This window comes from Coloeus monedula (genome assembly GCF_965178545.1).
Source record: "Coloeus monedula genome assembly, chromosome: 18".
Lineage (NCBI taxonomy): Eukaryota > Metazoa > Chordata > Aves > Passeriformes > Corvidae > Coloeus > Coloeus monedula.
The window spans coordinates 10470236-10488955 of NC_138798.1; the positions used below are offsets into that span (position 1 = coordinate 10470236).

The 18720-nt window shown below is 44.5% G+C and overlaps 2 protein-coding genes across 10 annotated transcripts in view; both read right to left on the bottom strand.

Moving 5' to 3' along the window:
- The window catches only part of LIMK2 (LIM domain kinase 2), a 31477-nt gene extending 28355 nt beyond the window's left edge, over window positions 1-3122 (bottom strand). Inside the window, exons 1-2 of the mRNA XM_082293362.1 lie at window positions 3053-3122; window positions 423-522 (exon numbers count right to left, since the gene is read on the bottom strand). Coding sequence (XP_082149488.1) covers window positions 423-522; window positions 3053-3068 — 116 coding nt within the window. The 5' untranslated portion in view covers window positions 3069-3122. The remainder of the gene's footprint in view (window positions 1-422; window positions 523-3052) is intronic.
- Window positions 421-18637, bottom strand: RNF185 (ring finger protein 185). 9 transcript variants are annotated; one of them, XR_014226927.1, is made up of 8 exons: window positions 17479-17578; window positions 11885-12114; window positions 10320-10338; window positions 9565-9677; window positions 8987-9041; window positions 6929-7046; window positions 4598-5874; window positions 421-522 (listed from the first exon to the last, which is right to left on the bottom strand). XR_014226927.1 is itself a non-coding variant. In XM_082293371.1 (7 exons), the coding sequence occupies exons 2-7, from the start codon at window positions 12064-12066 to the stop codon at window positions 5777-5779; spliced, it is 585 nt and encodes a 194-aa protein (XP_082149497.1). In that variant the 5' UTR covers window positions 12067-12114; window positions 18619-18637; the 3' UTR covers window positions 3388-5776. The 9 variants fall into 9 exon arrangements, 8 of the variants coding, with proteins under 8 accessions (XP_082149497.1, XP_082149496.1, XP_082149500.1 ...); XM_082293371.1 differs by lacking the exons at window positions 421-522; window positions 17479-17578 and adding an exon at window positions 18619-18637 and having other exon boundaries at window positions 3388-5874; XM_082293370.1 differs by lacking the exons at window positions 421-522; window positions 17479-17578 and adding an exon at window positions 17704-17814 and having other exon boundaries at window positions 3388-5874.
- Window positions 18638-18720: the final 83 nt, after the last annotated feature.

The following is an 18720-nucleotide window of genomic DNA, read 5'->3' on the forward strand; positions in this document are numbered from 1 at the left end:
AGGATAGAAAGCAATAGGCAAGATCTTTCTCCCTTCCCTCCTCTCTATCAGCACCCTGATAACACCCTTGCACCTACCACATATGGAAAAAGCAACAGGCTGTGCAAACTGCCTGGGCACTACTTTGGAATGCTGCAGAAGACAAACATTCAACCCATGGCTTCTGCCACCACCAGTAAATCAGAGCTTTTATTTGCACTTTATCTGTATCTCATTTGCGTCAGCACAGCCACACTCAGCCAGGCAGTGTCAGCTGCTGTTGGGACTGGATGTTGTCCCTAAGATAGTCCACAAACAAGAGCTCGGAACAGGTCAGGCACAGAGATCACTGCAGGAATTCCCATTCACGTTTGTACTTCACCACCAGGTCCCAACCAGTGGAACAACACAAGGAGGGTTTAACAGGCTAAAGCTTTACCTACCGGAAACAGGAAATGTGCCAAGCTTCATTGACAGTCTTGTGGAGGCGCTGCCCAGCAGCAATGCTGTCCCCACATCCCAGACATCTCCAGACTTCTTCACCTGCATGCAGCAATAAGGTGACAAACAGCAACCAGTTTACACCAGAGAAAACAAAAGATTGTTACATCCTTCATAAAGAACAACCTTAAATTAAGTAATTGACAGGAAAGCCTTCCCACATGGAAAGCTACAGTCTGTAACCCCAGAGTGGAGCTCCCAAATCAAACTCTTGACATCTTATATTTTTTTTGTTTTTCTCCAGACGTGACATCTGCTCCTTCACATTCTGCAGAAGAAAGAAATATGACTTTTCACATAAAACAGCTCAGTTATAGTATAGCTCTGTCAGAGCAGAGATTTCAGGAAGGCAACACTGATCAAGTACAACAATTCCCACAGAGAACCACGCTAGGCCAGGAAGCCACATTACTGCTTCCCCCACACCACTGACTCAGCACATAACGTTTGCTCTCATTTGTATAATTAACTGGATTTCCCAGAACTCAAAGAAAGGAAAGGCAAACTTTATTCAGTAGAGAACAACTAGACTACCAGGAAGGAATTACACTCTTGAATGAATATTCCCATAGAGACTGTACAGCCAACACCAGACTACTATCAGACTTTGGAAGAGGGACTGATGCTACTGGCCTATTGCCCTTTCAGAAAATACTTATAATAGTTATAATAGAGCTATAATAGTTTCTGCTAGAACTGCCAGAAAGCCCCAGAGAGAGCTGGTTACTTAGATGCAAGCAAGCTAGGAAAACAGAATGAAAGCTTGTGCACAAAGAACATTTGGCACACAGATAAATGCTATCCAAAATCCCAAGGGCAATGCAGGCATATTAAAGAGTCAAGAATCTCAGCACAGGATGGCACAAGATATGTGCCACAGAGCTGAGCAGATCTCAAACCTGTTTCTTCCTGCTACCAAAAGTTTGCTTGCAGTAAGGCTGCATAAAGAAAAAGGTGCACTTAAGAGAAGGAAAACCACAAACCACGGACTTCCATTTTCCAAAGAACGTTACAACTTGGTAGTTGCTTAGGCAAGCTGATACCACGGTAAAGTTCCTTGAAGCTACACAAAACAGAAGGCATCAGCCTTCCATGCACCTTTACCCCACTGTGTAGGTCAATGACAATGTTTAAAATTAACCAAGGTGAAGATCTTGCACTTTTTCTATGAATGGCTATTTCAGGGAATAAAACACTTGCTGCTCAGCCACAAGCACCACTGTCACCAGCTGACCAGTAGTACTCAGGTCTCCATGCAAACTATAGGGCTCAAAGGGTTCCTTCAAATGTGACACAGTGGTGTCAGTTGCTGCTTTAGTTCCCAAGTGTGCATCAGCTCCACACTTGAAGCACCTGCCTCTGTGCCCTCCTGCTAATCCAGAACACCAAGAACTCCACCTGAGCTCAGAACTGCACGGCAGAGTAAGGGTTGGGAGAACCTTGGAAAAACCTGACCCTACCCGTGTTGTTCTATAAAGCAAATGGCTTTTCAGCACATCAAACGGGCTTGGGAATAAAAGGCAAAACTACGTGTGCCTGTACCTCCGTGCACAGGCAGCCAACGCTCTCCTCTCCAAGCAGAGCAAGCCCTGGAAGTCAGCTGAACTTCTGAAATAGCTGCAGGCCAAAACCACCTGCAAACCAAACATTCTGCAGCTCCATCCCCTCTCATTCAGTGTCATCAGCACAAGACACACGTGTCAAAATGGTCTGTGGATCCTCCTAAATACATTTAAAGACTAACGACTACACCACAGCCGACTAAAAGCAACATTTTCCTCCCCAGCCATCTTACAGAATATGACCCATCAGCTCCCAAACTCCACAAAGCAGTCACCTACTCTCAGCTGTAGTGCTACATCTGTTTAAATGTACCCAGGAAGGCTGATTAGCCCACGAACGGAAACGAACAGTCTCAATCCAACAAAAATTGCTTCAGTATGCAGGAGAAACGACGGAAATGAACAAAACAGAGCAGGAAATAGTGCGAAGGAAAAGCAAATGGACATAATCCATGTAACAGGTCTGTCGAGTTCCCTAGGACGGGAGGAATGTGTCAGAGACGGCCAGCGAGGGGCAGCCGCAGGGGCCCCGGCGGGCACCAGCCGAACTTCGGGGGCACCGCAGGACCTCGAGGAGGACAACGGGGACAGGGTGCGTGGCACCGGCGGGCCGCGCGGGCACCAGGCTGCGGCCGCCTCGGGGCGGGGCGCGCCTCATCACCCGCCACCCTCCCGCGAACCTGATTGCACAGCGGCCCCGGAGACCCGCCGGGAACCCCCCGGGCCGCGCGTGTGGCCGCGAACCGGCGATGCCACCCGCTGGATAGAGCCGCGGGCCGGCTTCAGAATGCTCCCCAGCCAGGGGCTGACATCCGGCCGGGGCGCGGGCTCAGGAGGCAGCGGCCCGGTCGAGCCCCGCAGGGGCCGCCCCGCAACACCGCCGATGCACCGGCGGCCGCATAAGGGCGGTGCGGCCGACGGGAGCCACGGCCTCGCGTACGCGCACCCGCCCCGCGGTGGCGGAAGACGGCTCCTCCCGCGGAGGCGCGGCTGGCGCGGCCCGAGCTCACCTGGCAGCGCCTCCATCCCGCGCCCGCCGCCCGCGCGACGCCAGCGGGTCCCGCCGCACCTGGGCCCGCCTCCCCGCGGCCCCGCGCCGCCCCCCGCCCCGCCGCGGGCCAATCGGCATCCTCTCCTCCGCGCACCCGCCAATGCCCGCGCTGCCCCGCCCCGGCCGCCCCGCCCTCTCCGCGCCGGGGGCCAGTGGCAGCGCCGGCCCGCCCGCAGCCCCGCCCCGCACGTGCCACAGCGGCCGCGGGCCCGGGCGGGCCCTGCCGCTCCCGCTGCCGGACCGGCCCCGCGCTCCCGGCCCCGAGGCAGCGCAAAGGAACGGCGGCGCACTTCGGTCAATGTAAAACCATTTTTTAATTCTAAATCACTTTCACAACAGTGAAAATTAGTGAGGAGGAACGATAACGCACTAGCCGAGCCGTCCGGGCCGCGTGCGGTCGGGTTGTGGGGAAGGGGTACATACAAAAGCACACCAGGGAAAGGGAGAACCAAGCGTTAACACTTGCAGACTATCTCATCCTTGAATTGCCGGAAAATAAGAGCTCTCAGTCATGTTTCTGCAGCCTTCCCTAAATCCACTATCTCTCACTCATAGATGGAACCCCCCGGATCCATTAAAATTCTGTATTTTAAAATGTATTACTTAAATACGTTTCAATACCTCTTGAATCTATTGCAGTCATTTCTCTATCCTCTTCATGGGATAAAGGCTTCAAAGGGATACCTTTCTCACCCCCGCATAACTTCTCAGCATCGAGTTTTTCCATACAAAAAGAAGGAATCCATCCCTTACTATCACATGAACCTTCCCTTCCCATCAGCAGGTGGTGCTGACTGCGCAGGAGAGGAACCCAAAGCTGCGACATTGTAGGACAACCAAACAAAAACAGCCTTTCTCCTGGGAAGGGCCCCAGCTACCAAGTTATGAACTTAAGAAGAACTGTATGCCAAAGTTCAGCTTCTCAGAAGTGTTGCACAACAAAAGTTGAAGCACCACCTCAACTATAAATAGTTGAGCAATAATATATCCTGTCCGATTATCATCGAGTCAGGTATAAATCTGACGTGACAAAATACTGCAGAAGCTTTGCAACATTCTACTTGCCAGATGGAATTTTGGAGGTAGGCAAGTTAAACTTCAGTCATCCTCTGTCTTGATACTAAAAGTGAACAGTTTATAATTACATAAATAAACTTCTACAGCAAGTAATTAAAGGTGTCCTGCTCAGGAAACTCTTCCATACACTAAAAAAATCCAAGCTATTGAAACAAAGTTTCTATTAATTGATTCGTTTGTCAGTTTTCTGTCTACTGCCAGGGAAGTAACAACATTCATCTTGCAGGAAATCATTAGGAGCGACCTGATTCAAAATAAAAACAGTAAGAGAAAAAAAAATGGAATTGCCTAGTTGGAGAAATACGAACTGTTCATCTCACTAGGGAATCTCTCGTATCTGTTTCAAAGGAATCTACACAAATACATCAGGAGTACTCTTTAAAGCTGAATACCCAACAGGATTCCAAAGTGCCTACAGAGTGCTCACCTTCTGAAATATCCCCTCAGCGCATTAATGGTTGTGGTCTCCTCCAGCACTTTAAATTAAAATCTTTGGTAGATACTGCAGAGACTCTTGCGCTGTAGCTGTTCTGCTGTGGCACAGGAGAAGATCTTTGTGCACCTGCAGAGAGAAGGTCTTCCAAATGTTCCCTACTGGGCATGTGCTGGCAAAGGCAGGATCTCATTTCTCCTGTGTAATTTTACAGTATGACAAGTTTAACCTCAAAACTCATGTAAAGATGCCTTTTGTTCCTCTCCCCAAATGAGCTGATCTCAGATCTGTAATAGGATTTTATTTGGAGTACACGACCTTGTGTAGAAAGTCTCAAAGCCTTGGGAAGAATAAATGTCGCTACAGCGATGAGGTTGTGAGGGGATTATCCATGAGTGCAGCCACAGGTGCTGCACAGAGCCCAGGAAGGTAACACTGCTTGTCAATGAGGAACTGGGCTGGGTCCAGCAGCCCCACCTGGCTCCACAGCCAGCGAATCTTCCAGTGTCTGGCTCCAGCATGCTCGGGCTTTAAAAAACTGCAGCATAAATTTGTATCCCTTCTTCTAACAGCCATAAGAACCATCAGGAAGGGTTTTCCATCACACCGGGAAATAACAGCAGGAAAAGAAACCAGTCTCCAGACCTGGTTCCATTTGCATCACGTGCTGTGCCCCAGAGAGTCTCAACAGTGATGCAGATGATTTCCTGGGGAAGGTCGGATGTTGATGAAGACATTAAATAACATCTGCAGCTCTGGCAGATCCATCGTGGTTGCAAAGCAGGAGATACTGGTCACACTGGAGAAGTTTCCTTACCTGCCCAGTCTCCCTTGGGATAACTGCCTGTCCCACAGACCTGGTGTCACTGACTGGCACAGGATTTCAAAGCAGCACTCCCTTTCAGAGTGCAGCTCAACACTAGGCCCGTGGTTTGTGGAAGGAACCTGTTGTACAAGGTATCCGAGCTGAAATACACTTTTTAACCAATGTTTTAATTTCCAACTCTGGTGCAAAATGTGAGATTCCTCATTGTGCTGTGGTACCACCAATTCCAGAAGCCCATAGTTAGCTATGGAACCAGACACGAAGATGTTTAAAATGGGATGGGGATGCAGTTTGTAACTGTTTCAGTGGCCTTGTTGGTCATGAATATATAGAATAATGGAAAAGACTTATGCAATCAACAGCCAGAACATTATCACCAGTGCCACAAACAGGAAAAGGCGGGAAAGGAACTGCTCATCCACATATTGAGGAGTCCCTGGAACAGCTGGAAAACAGGAAGTAAAAAAAAAAGAACAACAGTTAGTTCCTTCCTCTTCTCTGGGATTGTGTATATTTTGAATATAGTATATTCATACATTGAAAAATATGCAAAGAATCTCCTTGGTGAGAAAGTTGCTATTTCCTACCCTCAGCCTGGCTAGCTGCATGGGAAGATGACAAGGAAGGTAAGTGTCAGGTCTCTGAAGCAGGACTCCTTAGCTCAGTCCCACCCCCAACAGATTGGACAGCACAGGACCATGGCAACACTGGTGTGACATGTGAAGAATGAGTTTGCTCCTCATAATTCCTGTGCCATATGGTCAGGCACAACCTTTCACAGAGTAAGTTCAGAAAACCCTGGGCAGTAGGTGCTCTTGTTCAAAACAGATTCAGTTTGTCTACAGTGAAGATGGGGAGGACGTTCTCTAGGGATTGCTTAATTGTTAGAGAGCAAGGTCACCACTTGGAGTAACCCAACTGCTTTTTGTTAATCAAAAATGTTAAGTAATTTCACTGGAATGTTACTTCTTGTGGAATACGGATGATGGTCTCAGAGACAAATTTCAGAAAAATTAACAGCCTTTGCATTCATTATTTTGTGGTACAGAGCACCAGTTGAAATTTTTCTGTCTCATCTTTCAGGAAATGGTCCCTTCCTGCTGTTTTTAAAATCTGTGTCTCCTTCATACACCCCTAGTGACTCCTTTTTATCATTATTATTAGAAAGTCTAGTCCAATTTGTCTCGTTTTTCAGAAGGAGTCTGCTGGTGTACCAGAGGAGACACCTGAATTAAAGGAGAGTAGTCTCCAGTGCCACTGTTTCTCTCCAGAGTCACTGGTCTCCCAGGAGCGCCTTCAGGAAACTATATGGAAGTGACAAACTTGCTTCTTTTATAAGCCTGTGTACAAAACGTGTCAGCCACAGACCATGTTCTCTACTGAGTGTTTGCTCTATTTTGTGTTTCTATTGACAACAATGCTAACCTGTCATTTAGCAGGTTATTTAAGAGTTTGTAAAATGTGTGTTTATGACAGGACAGGAGAAGGATCTGTGGTACCTGGAGGAGGTCGCCCATCATTTATGTTGAAGGCTGTTGCAAATATACCAAAGGGAAATGCCCCAATTCCAAATGACATCTGGAAGCCACCATCGCCAAACCCAAAGCCCTGGAATCCCTGCAGAGAACAAAGAACAGAAGACAAAAAAGGTACCAATCACTTAAACCCTATTTCAGAGTATTTTGTGGAAGTGCAGACACTCCCTCTCGCTGGTTTTCCTATGGCTAAAGGAGGGCCCTGCTGTCTGGCAACTTTCTGACACACTTTTGTAAATATTCCCTTAGTTCTCCTGGGTTTAAAATGTTTCAGACAGTAGCAAATTTGCCAAGCAACACAAAGGCTTGAGAAGATGAAAACTAGCAACTGCAGTTCTTGCTTGAGGGCCACAAATTAACAAAAGTGTTTCTGTAACCTTTCTCAACCTAAAGTAGTAGATATCTGCCAATATATCAAAATCAACAGAAAGAATTCTATTCAGAATGTCTTAACAAAGTATTGCATGCTAACGGCTGTAACTAAAAATGTACTTTAAAATAGCCTAAATTGATTTTTGTGATACATGTGCATCATTTAAACACTCAGTGAAATGATAAATTGCCAGTGGGATGCATAGAGCATTTGAAGAAAAAGCACCCAAAAAAATTTACCAGGGGGACTCAAATTAAGGTGGCAAAATCACCTGGGGCAGGAATGCAAGACATAGGGAAAGGAGAAAAAGAGGAAGTTACAATGCAATAACATTGACCCCATGGGGTCCAGACTAAAATACCACATCAAGCCAAAAGATAAGTCTTCTGAATCAAGATGAATCCTGCTCTGCAGAAGCAGTGTGCTGCTTGAGAACTGACCGTGTGTGTGTGAATCTAAGGGCTTGTGCCATGTCTAAGAGCTGTGGAGAGCCCACAGTTCTGTAATACAGTGGATCTGTCCTCTCAGAATTAAAACAGTGATACCAGCTATGAAAGACCCTCTGGTTTATCGGCACCAACAATTGGGAGGACAAAGATGATTTTACACATATAATAAAAGTCAAACATTTCTGGGTTGAGCCTTGATTTGAGGAGTTGGTCTTTTGATTATTCTCAAGCATTTTGCCACTAACTCTGAGGGACAGCAAAGCTCTCTGTGTGGCAGGTACCAGGTTCTGTAGAGAACAGGGGAGCAGCATCACTACTGTCCTGCCTTCATACCCCATCCCTCTGATTTACAGCAGCACCAGCTGAAAAGTTCAAACAAGGTACAGGAGCTGCTTTAATAAGGCAGCAATGCCCTAGTGAAAGAGAACAGCTGAGCTCCCAATACATTCAATACAGAAATGCATCTTAATCACACCCAGCAGAGTTGTTTGCTTGAAGCATGAGGGAGACAATCCTCTCCAAGGACCCCAAACTGAGTTACAGAGAAATGTGCCATTGTTTCATCAGGTTATGCTCACTGCCATCGTGCTGAAGAACACTGGGGTCCTACCGCCTACTCCCATGTCTGCTCCATCTGTGCCAGCTGCTGTTTACATTCACCCTATGTAATCTCCTCAACAACACCACAGATCCCTCTTCAAGTTAACATGTATCCAATAGAGACATCAACTTTCTCTTGCTTTTAATGCCACGGTACAGTAACATCCCATAGAAATGAGAGAAGCAGATGTCAGTGTAAAAAACCTAAATTCATACATGGATTATGTATTTCAATGACACGTATATTTTGACAGAAATACCCTTCCACAAAGAATTTTCAAAGCAAAGTGTTCCTTGTATTAAAACATGGAGAACAATCAAGTATGAAGAGCATTTCCAGTGATACCACACTGGTTTGTGTTCATAAAGCATGAGCAAAGCTGGCCTGTTCTTTGGGATGCTAAAGAGTACCATAGGAATGGAGCTCTCTGCCACACCACAGCTATCAATGATTCACGAACAACCGACTGAGGAAGAGCAGGATGTGTAAGCTGCAGTATCCTCATGCAGGATCTCTCACACGCATTATGTTGTCAAGGATGAATAAAAACCACTATCAATAAAAACAACTAAACTGCTTGAGCTTGTTTGAACACTTACCCCTCTGTTCTCTGGTTCAGGTCTCTGTCCTTGGGGTCGTGGTGGAGTTTTCTCTCTGCAGGAAGTTGTGAAATTAGCTCAAGTGCAAGGACATGTGACAACAGTATCTGCAGTAGCCCGGCTAATAATGCAGAACAACCATAAAACAGTCTCCTGGGGCCATCCAGCAGAGCTGGAGCAGTGTGTGAGAGAGCCAACCATGCAGCTTTGGACCTTCAGCTGCACATCACTGAATTAATGCTGCACTTTTGAATAACAAAAGCCCATTGCAAAGGCTAAAAACTGAGGACATGAACATTTAATATAAGCTTCTCCAGTCAGATAACAATCATTGCAACCTGCCACTTGTAACTGATAATTAACACTTCATTTAAATTAAAATGAACTGCCAGTTGAACAAGAAATGTGTGCAAATGCAGGCCCTGGAAAAGCCAGAAATATTTCGTAGAAATATCAGATCTATGTCTTTTGACAAAATATTTAAAACTGTGAATTCAACACTTTAACAGTTTAATCTTAAGACCCTAAAGTTTCATCTTTAATTTTCAAATAAAAACAGTTGCATTTAGGTTTCTTACCTGGGGTCCTGTTGCCCAGTGCTACCTCTTCCATAGAGAGGAATAACTTTATCTCGACTGATTCCTGCTTTGCATACAGGACACACTTGTCTGTTTGGCCTGGTCTCTAGCCACTAAAAGAAAAGAAATTATAAGAAAACTAGTAAAATACCATGAAAACAACTATGCAAACCTCACTTGCAGCCAGGCAGAAAGACTTCAGCAATTTCTCACAAAGGTCTGGAACAAAATATTTTAGTAAGTGCCAAGTACTCCCCGAAGTGGAGTTGGCATTCTGGCTGTTGTTCTGGCAGGATCAACCTGCTAATGTGTACATATTCAGATCTGCACTGGAGTAAAATAAGAAATAAAGAGTACCAGTAGTCCTGCATAGGCCAAGGGTCAGTGCAGATACTCTCCCATCATCCACCTTTTCTATCATGGTACCACAACGTAAAACAGTACATATGCAAAGAGAAGTACACTCAGCACTTAAAACTGCAAACTAAACCCTGCAAGCTCCAACAGTAATTGTACCAGTGGAATTACTCAGGGTTTAAGAAACTCAAAAGTGGGAGGCAAGTGGAAGAGAATTTAAGTTTTCTTGTTGCTCAAAGAGCAGATTGCAAGGTGTTGCACATGAAGCTGCATGAACAGGTTGTGCTTGCCCTGGAGAGAAAAGCACACTTGAAAAGAAGGGGATACTCCAGAGAACCAAGGGCTTTATTGAGCAATAGCAGCTGATGAAAGACAAAGTAAAAGGAAACCTGTCTTACCTGATGTAAACAAGGCCAACTGTGAGCATTCCCAGGACAATTTGTTCACAGAGCAGAAAAAAAGAGGAAAATAGCATTAGTTACTGAACTTGATATGACAAATGTGCAGTGTACAGGGATAGTGCAGCTTGGTGACAACAGACTCCTGGAATCCAGCTGGGCCAGTTCTACAGCCTCCCATTATTTTTGAAAGCACAGCCCAAGACTGATCTCCACTGGTTTTTTTTCAGGTTACACAATTTAAATTGCTAATATGGTTCTGTGCATCTCCCATTCCTGGGTCCTCATCCATACCAAAGGCCCAGACAGAGGCTGCATTAATCTTAGGGTTTATTGTACAAATTTTGTCTTCTGATACCATGAAAAGATATCCCTGAGCCAAGATGCAAGTAAGCAAGATGTCAGTAATGAGACTTTAGGATCTTAAAAGATTGAGCTGGAACATCAGCCACATTCACAGAATCATGGAATAACTCGGGCTGGAGACTACCTCAGGTAGCCTCTAGTCCAACCTTATGCACAGAGCAGGGTCAGCTATTGTGATCAGACTCAGTCGCTCAGGGCAGAGAAATTCCCATTATACAGATTAAATTACTATGGCAAATTAAAAAAAAGGTCAAAGACAAGCAAGCTACAAGATAAAACTGCTAATAAGCCATCTGCTTTCAAAATGGTCTCAACAACGCTATTCAGACAAGACACCTGGTATTTTCAAGGTTCCATTCTTCCAAATCCTTTTGTGCAATAATTTAATCTTATTTTATCTTAACAAGCCCTCAGCCAGTAATTTTCCATCTCCTCAAATAAAAATCTGGATTTTCAGATGTTACGTATGTTTACACAGGAGAAAAGCACTTTCAGGCCTCATTTTATTAAAGTTTTAGCCCACTGTGTAAAATAAACCCCAACCCCCCCGACATTTGGCCATGTCAATCTTTAACTTCTTAATATTCAAGAAAGGTTATATACAAACCAGGTTACTCACATCAGAAATGATGCACATGTATTATGTCTGTGCTGTACATTATTTCCAAGTCAAATTAAAGAACTGAAAAGTTCCTAGCACAAGTGCAATATCATGGGAAAAGAGAAATAGCCCACATATAAAAGCTTATTGCCTATTTTTTTCTTTTTTTTATGGTTTCAAAGGAAAAAAAGAGCAAGCTTGTAGGAGAAACTACAGTTTGGCCTTCAGAACCTAGATTCGTATCCAGGTTTAGGTATGTAGAGGTTAGAAAGGAATTTAGGTCTAAAGAAGATATCTATGCTAGGCCAGACAGGACAAATAAAATAACACACGTAAACAAACAGTATCAATGAGCACTGAACTGTCTGTGTGGGGCTGCTTGTTTGTTTGCTTTTACACAATAATCCAGAAGTACAGAGAGTTTAAGACACAGGAAACCTGCTCCCTGGAACACAAGCAAAGAAAAACAGCTGAGGAGCAAATCCAAGCTTCTCCTAAACCAAACCCATGGTCCCTCCTCTAGAATTATAAGCATCACTGGTTTTTATGGGATCTGATAGATGGTGTTCTGGCTGATGTGTGGGGCTGGAGCACTTACCAGAAGAGGTGCCCACACAAGCTGATAACTGCATCCTTGGCAGTGTCCAAACAGATGTTACATTCAAAAGTGTTGTCCTGATTAGTGTTGTCCCCAGAACCATTACTGCTACTGCTGCCACTGGTCCCTCCAGTACTGGAGTTCTTTGTTGATGCAGAAGTCGTGGGTCCTTTGCTTGCCATCCTCAAGAACTACCCAGACAAGGTCAAGAAAATTTTCCTGTTGGAATCCTAGCAGTGAGAAAGGGAAAAAAACAAACAAACCCAAAAAACTTCTTGGCATTTTAACACTGCATTCTGGTCCCATTCCAAATTGGTAGTGATTTATCTAAGAAGCTCTTGAATCCTGTTGTTGATGGTTTTAGTTTAACGTAGCCAAGGGGGATCTTTTTTTAGAAACTAAGCTACTTTACAGTCCCATAGTATGACCTGGCTGATGTGTGACCTGTATTTTACCGTTACTGATAAACATCCACAGACAAAACAACCCCCCTGCATTTTCTCATAAATGCCATTTGCTGTAAGGAGAATGAGCTCACCTAGTTATATATGCTCTTCCAAATTCAACACAGCTTATAACTGACAATGTAGTCTGAAGCAGAATTTAATAATGAATTCAGTTTGAACAGACTGACAATGCAGAGTTTTAAGTTCAATGTTCATTCGTTTGGAATATTAATGATAATAATGGCAAGCAAAGGCAGCTTAGAACTTGAATTGTCTTCTGAGCAGTATATTGCTGCTATCACAGCAGTGTTGATAATGACTATCAAACATTCCTAGTACTTCCAAACATTTCTAATCTAGTAGTAAGGTAGTAATGCAGAAGTATTAAAAATTTTACCTTAATATGCTTTCATTTTTTTTCCATGCTTTCACCTCTCATTAACATAATCATATTTACCAAAGAACAGCATTTATTTTATTTCAGTAGCAACAACCTCTACAGCATAATTCCTTGATATGTGAATTCCACAGTACCTAAAGCTTTGAGACTCAGCACAAAGCATTAACATTTCCAGAAACACTTTTACCACTACAAGATTTTTAATCCAAGAACTAAGAGAGTTTCAGTAGCTACAGAAATTAATTCACTAAAACAAAAATGTTTAAAATATTCCACTGTGCTTTTCATTAAACTCTGATATCATGTTGATGCTGCAGGAACAGCAATACTTAGATAAAGCCATGAGAAACAAACAGGTGATTATCTGAATGTTCTGCATGTGTACAAACAGTGAAGCACTTTCAAAGGGCAACCTGAATTTTTCAGAAGGTTATTTCTTTGCAAACTTACCCCCCAAGCATTAAAGGCTTTTCTTAGTGTTGCCTCTTTGTAGCAGAGCTGCAGCACAGGTGCAGGGCAGCAAACTAAAGCCTCAGGATCTTCAGCTGTTATTGCAAACAGCTTTTTTCATACAATACAATTCCACTGCACAGTCAGGAAAGCATCACACTCAAGCCTTGTAAAGTACTGCAGCAAAGACTCAGTTACAGTAGGTAAAATCTATTTCTGCAGAGCTTTTTCACTCAGTTACATCATTTTGCACAGTGTCCCAGAAGGGCAGATTTGTATTCACAGATGCTGCACTTCAACATACACTGCTTTCAGCAGTGCTGACTCTCAGCATTTCACACCATGACTCCATTTACACTCAGTTCATTGTACAAAATTCAAATCCATGTTAGCTCAAGGCAGATGGAAATACTGCCAACCCACAAACTATAAGCCAAAGACACTTGGATTTTACACACATCCTTACAACCAGAATCTTCAGCCTGTCTTGCTCAGTAGTTTAAGTGAAAACTTATCAACTTGGACCTATATATATTATAAAAATTGAGAAAACGTCCTTAAAACTAAGGAGTCCAACACACTGTAAAAAATAGAGCATCCCTTTATGGAATGGTCACAAGAAACATCTGGCTCATATCTTGACATATAAAACAATGAAAGGATGGGTACAAGAGGCAAATAAATAAATTCTGTGTCCCTAATACCAATGTGGAAAAAAAGTTCCTTTTTCCAAATTAAGTTCCATATATTAACACAATGAATCTGGAGACCTGTCAAAAAGATAAAACCTGTATCTCCACAAAAACTTATTGAAAAAAAACCCTCAGTTTTTAGTAACTACAATGAATAAATAAAATGTTATGAAGAAGGATGACAGAGAAATATCAGAAATGAAATGGAAACGAGATGGCTGAGATAGAAGAAAGATTAAAATGACATAATGCAACAGGCACTGAATCTCCTCTCCTAGAAGAGGGTCATTCCTTAATCTGCACTGGGGACCCTCCCCTAAGTAGTTTTACATGGGCTGATGAGGCCCAGTGACCTATTAGGATATAACCAATTTAAAATATCAAAAATATAGCAAAACACAACAGTAAAAATAAAAAAATTTATTCTGAAAAGCCTTCTCAAACATTTGTTCTTGTCCCTGGAATATCATTTAACATAACTGAGTCTGTAACAAGTGCTGCTGGACTCTGTACATCTGCACATATACAAAGAAGCAAACATGAAACAACTTCCAGTGGCTAAATTTACATTTGATAATCATATATTGTGTTGCTTTTGAGTGTACTCTGAATCCTAAAGTATGAATTCAACTGCAAATGGAACTTGTTCTGAGTGTAGAATGAGCCCAAAATTGAACAGTCACTCAAACTACTTAAACTCTGAGACAAAACTCTCTAGGGAAAAAAACCCCAACAAACCATAAGAAAATCACAAACTAAAAAAACCAACAACTAACACAACAGGTCAAACTAATCCCATTTTCATGTCACCTTAGAGTTTGGGAGGAAGACTGTGAGTACACTGGGGTAGAATATGACTTCTGGGGTTAAGTAAACGCAATCGAGGGATGCCAGTCAAGGTTTGCCACATCCTTGTCCTTTATATCAGGTCTCCAAATCAACCCTAGAGGGATGATGGGCAGCAAACAAAACAAGGGAAAGGGTACAAAAATCAGCTGACACCTAACTGCAGGGATTCAGAGATCTTGTCTTTTTCTTACTTCTTTGCTCTCTACATAATTACAGGAAAACAGTATCTTTGTTTCATAAAAGCCATCTAGATTAGCTGTTTATTTCCTTTAAACTACGATCCCTATGTTACATCCCAACAGGTTGTTTTGAAAATGACTGACATTTACTGCATCCAAGAATCAAGAGTGGCAGCAGATGAATGGTTAAGGAGCAAGGAACTCATTTGCAAGTAGGCTTCCTAAATAAATACAGAAATCTGGTGGAGCGTGAACACATGGAAGTGGAAATACATGAGAGGGTGAAGCTCCAAAAGGCAGACTGGGACCTGAATGTGTCATGATAGCAGAGAGCACAGGAGGTCCACGACAGAAGTAAGTGCAGGGGACTAGGGATGTCCATGTGCTGGGTGTAAATACTGGGCAGAGATCTCTCTAACAGCCAGTAAGAAAGACATTTTCCTCTAATACTTTAAAAACCTAATCTATAAATCTACTGGGAGCAACTGCACACCAGGAGAGCACAAGCTGAGTGGCTACTGTCAAAGATCACACTTTTGAACTCAGCAAATGACAATGACTGCATTTGCCAAAGTACACTGGTCCAATCCTAAAAATACAGGAAAAACACTACAAGGCAGACTAGAAGAGTTTTCACCATAAGTTAAAGTACACAAAAAAAATCTGCTTGAAACAGCAGGTGAACATTAATTCAACCTGAGAAAGGCAGAGAGGGAATATTAATTAGAAGCTAATGTCACCTATACAAAACAGTCCTGGAATACGTGTTCACAGCATGATGTTAGGATGGCTCAAATATTTAATTTTTTTCATGAACAATGAGAAAAAGTTCTGGTGAGGATATAGAAGTCTGGCTAGTTTATTAACAAAACCCAAAGTTTGTTCCTTTTTACCGTAACGATGAAATACAAAGAACAGCATTTTTGGATGCAAATTCCACTGGAAAGACCCTTTTCCATATGTCTTTCCTAATGAATCTTATTTTAGCTGAGATTACTGAAATTGAAATAATCCAAATCTAGTTTGTTTACAAAACAAGTTCTGATTTAGTCCCTGAACCTTCTGCAGTTTAAATCAAAAATACTTGTCCATGTATTTTTCTTATCACTAAGGTGACAGTGTCATTTTCTGACACTTAAAAAATTTTAGAAAATGAATATTAACATCAAAAATTCTATCTAAATCTAAAACTACTACTCAGAGTTTATATTAATATGCCGACTCATAAGTTTAACAACAAACTGATACTTAACATACTACAATTGCCTGGGTTTCAAGTACAACAACCAAGTAACCTTAGCTGAAAATTGCTGACAGTGCCTAGAAGAAAGTGCAGTGGCTTCTTGACAGTCAATTTACGTATTCTTAACAAACGCGTGACTATCCTGCTGTTAATCATTAAATATGTATTTATCTCTCACTACCTTTTTACTCTTTTCTGTCCCCCAAACATGTTACAGTTTAACTCCTTGGAAACATTTCTCGAGTTCATCTTTTCACTTCCTGTAACCTATACAGCGTTAGGCACCTGCTTTTTAACATTACGATAAGGTGGTCCCAAAACATGAATTCATATGATCACTTGCTCTTGCAAAACCAGGCATTTCCCTTCCAGTCCAACGTGCCCTTGCTTGGCCTCGTTTCATTAACTAGGATTCTGTAATGCACATCTGTGTTATAGTCAGTGCTTCCAGGGTAAAAGCCCAGCAGAAGGGCTGTTCCAAGAACACTAAGGAGTCCACGTACCTTGCAAATGCAAACAGTAAAAACGCTTAGGTGATTAAAGTAATTACTTTTTTATCCATTCCATAAAGGTTTAATATAGACGCCAAGAAAAATCTTTCAACAAAGATTTTATCCTCTTACCTCACAAAGTCCAAAGGAAAGAAAACCAAACACGAAAAAAAGCCAACAAATAAATAAACAAAAAACCAAAACAACAAACAAACACACCAAAGAGAACTGCTATAACCAGTTGGGTAACGCTGCCCGAGCGTTCTCCTGGTCTGCAGTGCCGCGTGAGACAGACGTGTCTGGCTAACCCAGGTTAGCAGCAAAACGTGAAAATATCAAATACAACAGTTATTATTTACAACAGAGGAGATTTAAGGCGTAACAAGCGAGTCTTAATATATGAATAATTCTCAAAATATAAGTAATGTCATATACCAGCAGCTGACGCCTCGCGACATACCCAGAGCCAGACCCATGTATCGCGACAGAGGCGCCGCTCTCGGCAGCGGGTGCGGCCCTACACAGAGCAACACCGAGCACCTACGGCCCCTAGGACGGGGCTTTCGGAGGGAAAACCCCGCCGGCAGCTCCGGGCCGCGGGCTGGAGCTCCCGCCGGAGGCACCGCAGCCGCGGTTCCAAAGGCACCGAGCGAGGCCGAGGGTCCCGCGGCGCCCCCGCCCCGCTCATTTGGAGCAGGCGCAGGAGGCTCCGGCCTCCCAGCGCCCGGGCACGGCCCTGCCCTGCTCGGCTCGGCCTCGGAGCAGCCGCCCGGGCCCGACTGCCCCTACCACCACCACCACCCCCCCCTCCCCGCCCGGCCCGGCCCGGCCCTGCTCTGCTCACCGGCGGGTCCAAGCTCCCCGCAGCACCCGCGCCGAGCCACCGCTCCGCCGGGGCCCGTCACCTGACCGCCCGGAAGCGCGGCCCGCGGAAGGGACCGGCCCCCGCCCCACCGACGGCGGCTCCGCGAACCGGGGTGGCGGCTCGGGGGGGCCGTGGCGGGCGGGTGTCGCTGCCTGGCGGCCCCCCTCACCCGGGCCCCACGCAGAGTCCGCGGTCGCTCGTTACCTCGGGCTCCGGGACGAACGGCCGGGGCTGCTCCGCACCTGCTCGGCCCCCGCCGCGACCCCCGCGGCCGCAGCTCTGCGGGTGTGTGCGGCTCTGCTGCCCGGGGCCGCGTCCAAACGGCGGCCTCCGGGGACAGCAAGAAGTTGGTATCGAATGCTCGGCCAGAGCAGGAAGGGAGGAAAGAAAAGGAAGGACGGAAAAGGAAGGAAGGACGGAAAGGGAAGGGAAGAAGTTTGAGGGAAACAAATTGTTGACTTACGAGTGCAGAGTGCTAGAATCTGAGCTGAGAAACATCTCCAGGTTGGAAACAGAGAGCTTGATAAAGGTATTTATACAGTTGTGAGAAACCAAAGAAGCAGAGGGACCAAAGGGAGGGAGAGGAGGTGGCCTACCCGAGAAGGCACTTCTGGAGGGTTTGTCCCAGCTCTGCGGGGCACCCCATCAGTCCTGAGGACTCCAAGGTACAAAAGAGTCCAGAATTGCTTGTTCTTTTACACAGGGGAGAATGGATGAATCCTAAACCAACGTCTTCCACTGAAGGTGAGCCTTATGAGGGAACAGTGAAGAAATGAAGGGAAGATAGTGCCAAGGGAGCCTGTCAGAAAGAGCCCAAGGATATTGTCAGCGGCCTGTCTGCTGACAGGTGGCCTGAGACTGCACAGCTCTAGGGTAAAGGTTGGAAGGTGCAAGCCAGGAAGTGCCCAGGAGGATAAAAACACAGTTATACTGAGTCTTCCTGCTGCTTTCAGCAGCACATAGGCTTAGCAAAACCTACGGCAAAATGGTCATCCAGAAGCCCACCTGGGATCACCAAACACGTTATTGTATCGCACCAGAAAATTTCTAGTTGCAATGAAGATATAGTACGTAACAGGATAGTGCTGACGGCATGAGGAACACACAAAGCAGTCCTACCTGCACGAGCAGTGAAAATCTCTAACAAAGCAGCTTTCTTGTTTCCAACCAGTCAGTAAAGCAGCAGGGTTTGGCACAGCTTCTACATTCAAGCAAAAAGCA